Source organism: Glycine max, chromosome 8 (assembly GCF_000004515.6).
Source record: "Glycine max cultivar Williams 82 chromosome 8, Glycine_max_v4.0, whole genome shotgun sequence".
Classification (NCBI taxonomy): Eukaryota; Viridiplantae; Streptophyta; class Magnoliopsida; order Fabales; family Fabaceae; genus Glycine; species Glycine max.
The window spans coordinates 42,531,500-42,535,826 of record NC_038244.2 but is presented as its reverse complement, the minus strand read 5'-3'; the positions used below and the strand labels follow the sequence as shown (position 1 = coordinate 42,535,826).

The 4,327-nt window shown below is 31.7% G+C and overlaps 1 protein-coding gene across 1 annotated transcript; it reads right to left on the bottom strand.

Annotated features, from left to right (window-relative positions):
- Nucleotides 1-1,467: 1,467 nt before the first annotated feature.
- On the bottom strand, nucleotides 1,468-3,437 carry LOC100779814 (spermidine hydroxycinnamoyl transferase). The gene has a single exon (XM_003532067.4). It carries the CDS (start codon nucleotides 3,299-3,301, stop codon nucleotides 1,943-1,945), a length of 1,359 nt encoding a protein of 452 aa, XP_003532115.1. The 5' UTR covers nucleotides 3,302-3,437; the 3' UTR covers nucleotides 1,468-1,942.
- Between the last annotated feature and the right edge of the window lie 890 nt (nucleotides 3,438-4,327).

The window sequence follows — 4,327 nt, the reverse complement described above, 5'->3', positions numbered from 1 at the left end:
TTACTAGATTCCTCCAAAAAATATATATTTGACTAGAAATTCATTCTTTAAGTTATTGAAAGTAGATATTAGTGGTTAAATATTGTTTGAGTAATTTGTAGACTTGTAGAAGATTATAATATCAGTCCGTCATGTTACCGCTGGAAATAGAAATTATCAGTTTTAATTTTAATAAATATATAGCATTCATGTCATATTTAATTGGTCTTCAATTTATTTTTATATTCTTAATCCGCAAGAATCAAGAAACACATCAAGAGGATGACTAAGAGAAAGCAAAAGGAAAAAGAAAAAAAAAAAGACTTGAAATATGTCAGGAAAGCATTTTAAGTTATTTTTTATTTCCTTTAATTATCTACATAAAAAAAAAAACTTTTTTGACAATCACTACTGTGCTCTACTTATATATACTACAAACTACTGCTCTACTTATTCAGTTCAGACAGTCTACTCTATTAACGTGACAATAGTATTCACATTTCAAATCACTACCTACTCTTTGACTTTCCTGGCCAAGTGGAACTTTTTTTTATCCATTCAAGTGCCAAGAATGTCATCCTGAAGCTCATAAAGAAATTGAACCTATGGGTATAGTTCTGTTCTTTATGTCTTGCTGATGTCAAACCATATGTTATTTTAAGAACTCATGTATATTCATCTATGCAGCTAACTACAGTGTATTTGATTGATGCCCATCTTTGCAAAACAAGTCTGGTTTGTTCTAGCCATATTGTTCCCGTCATCAAACTATGACTTTCAAGTTGGTATAGAATAATTGGCACGATGACTGCTTGTTTTGATCATATTTTATCTACTATTGTGTGGTTATGTTTTGAATTTTTTCTTACTAATTATGAAATATGAATTCCTTTAATTTTAGATATTTTTAATATTTTTAGTATTTATATATGTATAGTCTCATTTTCTATTCTCATACAACTCCTTTTTCTCTGAATTCATTGTATAGATTAATATATGCTAAATTCAAATACTTAATTAAAATGTAATGTATGTTTGATAAGAAAAAATAATAATTAAATGAGTACTTAATTTTCTTTTTTTTTATATTTATTTTATTGAAAAAATACATGATGATATTAAAAAATAAACCATCTTAAAAAATAAAATATTTTAAAACCATTTTTTATGAAATTTTTGTTCAAAGTCAAAACTTTTGATAAGATTGGTTTCAAAAATAATTCAAAATCCTCTTTGAATGTATCTTAAAACCATTGTTGTATACATATGTCATTTTTTCAGTAGTGTTTATATCTTCAAACAAAAAATGAAAGCTGCAAATTTCTACACTTGTATAGTTCCTAATTTAGAAGGAAGAATGAAAAACTTATGGAACAATACACAAACAGAAAGAGACATAAAATATCAGCAAAGGTACTTACAAAGAAACTCAAATGTAGGAAACAAATCTCATTTCAATTCAAGCAAAAGCATTGGGACCAGGACTAGACTTAAAATTTCTTCAAAATTCAAGCATCTATAACTTTTCTAAATTCAACATACATAAAGAAGATAACTAATGTAGCATAAAAAGTTCAACATTTACTGAGGTAAGATGGTTTCACAAGGATATTTCTCATAGTACATGGTGCCTTCCTTTGCTGATCTTACCATTCTTTCCTCAGACATAGTCACTGAGGTAAGATGGTTTCACAATTCTTCTGTTGGGCTTTGCTTCCTCTTGTATCCCTGGTTTGCTATTTCGACCCCTACCCCTGCTATTATCTTTTGTTCCTTATTACTTCCCTAACATGACTAGTGGTAAAGTAGTCATTTCAACACATACCAAAATACTAACAAACTAGGAAAGTAAAATCAACCACAAATATATATTACATATATAGGAAATTGCATATATTAAATATAAAACTTGAGCAGGACAAAGCTGATGATGAAGACTGTTCAGATGAATGATATGAATATATCATATATTCTCGTAGAAGTATTTCTTGAAGAGTTGCATATGTGCTATTTGGAAGTGCATGGACACAATAACGGATCCATCCCCATGAGGACTTAGAAGAATCACTGCCCTATCTTGTGCAGACACATATGCCAAACCAAAATACATAGGCTTTCCCCAACCAAAATCTGCTTCATACACTGGCATGCTCATCCAGCTTGTGATTTGAAGATTCGGATTCCCTGCAAATGGTGCATTCCTACGTTCTCCTTGTCCCGAGAATAAAGCCTTTATGCAATCCAATTGCTCCTCACCTAATACAATGTCTAGCTGTGACCTTATGTACTCATTCGTAAGCATTTCAATTGCTTCTCTTACTTTTTGGGCAGCATAGCTCAATGGTTTTGACAAGGTTTCTCCAACATAACATCTGGGTGTAACTGTTGCTGCCAAAGCATTCCCAAAGTAAGTCCTAGGAAGAGGTGGAATTAGTCTGCTGCGAATGTCACCGTTGAACCGAACTAGGGTTGGTTGTTTCTCATCAAGTTCACGAGCCTTACATGCACATCTCCATATATGAGCAGCAATAGCTTCAAATCTGCTATAAGGTCTTACTCTTGACCCTTCTTTCATGGGTTGGTCATTGGCCTTCTTTTTCAGCTTCCCCACTTGCTCTGGTGTTAGTTTCAGTAATACAGCACATGTCTTCTTGTTTTCCTCAGCAATGCTATCAGAACTTCCTAGTTTGAGTGGTAGTGGCTTCAGTTCTGGGTGATCAAAGCATGGTGCTGATGGAGAGTGTTGGAGTTTGAGAACTGTTCTATCAAGAAATGGCACTTCATGTGGCTCTAGTGTCTCTCCTCGAGCTACCTTTGCCCATGAATTGATGAATTGAATTGCACTAAGACCATCAGCCAACGTATGGGAGCAGGCAACTCCAATGGCAAAGCTTTCACCATCTTTGAATCTTGTCAATTGCACAAACAACAAAGGAAGCTCCTCTAAGGGTTGAGTATAATCAATTTGTGGAACAAGCTCTTCCTTGATGGACTCAGAAGGTGAAAAATCTCCATAATCACCCAATGACTTTGTGGTTTCAGCTTCAAGAAGTGTCACTCCCTTTGCGTTGCAATCCAATTCCATTCGACCACTATCTGATAAGTTCAATCTTCCAGCAACTGGATAGTAGTACACCAAAATCTTGCCAAGTGAGGTTTTCATTCTCTCTATGGTTTTGGTGTTGTGTTTTGCTTTGTAAACATATATAGTGGGTGTATGACCTAAACGCACTACTTGGTCACTATCTGATAACCATAAACGAACCTTGGGTGTTTCTTGGTTTGGAACAACACAATGAGAAGCTACAATGGTTACTACCATTTTTCTGGTTGTAGGTATGTTCTTGATTTTTTAGGTTGTATATGCTACCTTATATTTGGGGTCAATTTGTGGAGAAACACAATTTAAGGAGACGTGTGTATACCATCTGCCAATAAATGGTTGAATGGCTTACATTATCACAACATTTGAAGTTTCTCTACAACAAAGTTTTTGATGTAAAAGAAAACAAAGAGAGCACAACGATCATTAATTTATGTATGACAAAAAGAATTAAGTTTTGGAGACTTTTGCTATTCCAACCATTTAATTGTTTGAATTATAAGCTATAGCAATTGTTATGTCATTAATTTTTTTGAGGTAAATAGTCATTTTGTTCCTAAATGTGTAATTCGCTGCATTCCTGAAAAATAAAAATACAAAATTTAGTTCCCAAAAGTATAAAAAGTGCGACAAATATATTCAGCAGTTAACTTCCGTTCGTCACCGTTAATAAAATAATTTATGTGACACAGAGGTATAAATTTGTAACTGAAATGATTGTCAACGTGATCATCTCTAATTATCAGCATATGGACATATTTGTTATATTATTTTTTTTATTTTTCATCTTCTCACTCCGCTGACAAATACGTCCTTAAAAGATAAAAATATAAAATTTAGTCTCTGAAAGTGTAAAAAAAATAAAAAATATACTCAAACATTAATAGTAGATTGTGACTAATTATTATAATCTGAAAAAATTTATAGTAATTGCAAAACAAACTCGTAAATTAAGTTGAGTCTAAAAGAAAAAGAATACTCATTTTGTAAACTATAAATAATTTTTTTACACTCTCATGCTTGATGAAAGGTTCAAGTAAAAAAATATTTATTGTAAAACATTATAGTTAAATTAGATTCATGAATAATTTTTTGGAAAAATTACAATTGCAATGACACTTTTAATTTGTAAAAAACACTCACATCCTTTGGAATGATTATTTTTAAGGTTATGATTTTTTAAATGATCAGTCAATAAAAAATAATTGTGTATGATTTATAAAAAAATAATTTAAAAATCAACAA

What these genes read in the sequence shown, in the direction of transcription:
- LOC100779814 (XM_003532067.4), bottom strand. Translation starts at nt 3,301, where the DNA reads ATGGTAGTAACCATTGTAGCTTCTCATTGTGTTGTTCCAAACCAAGAA.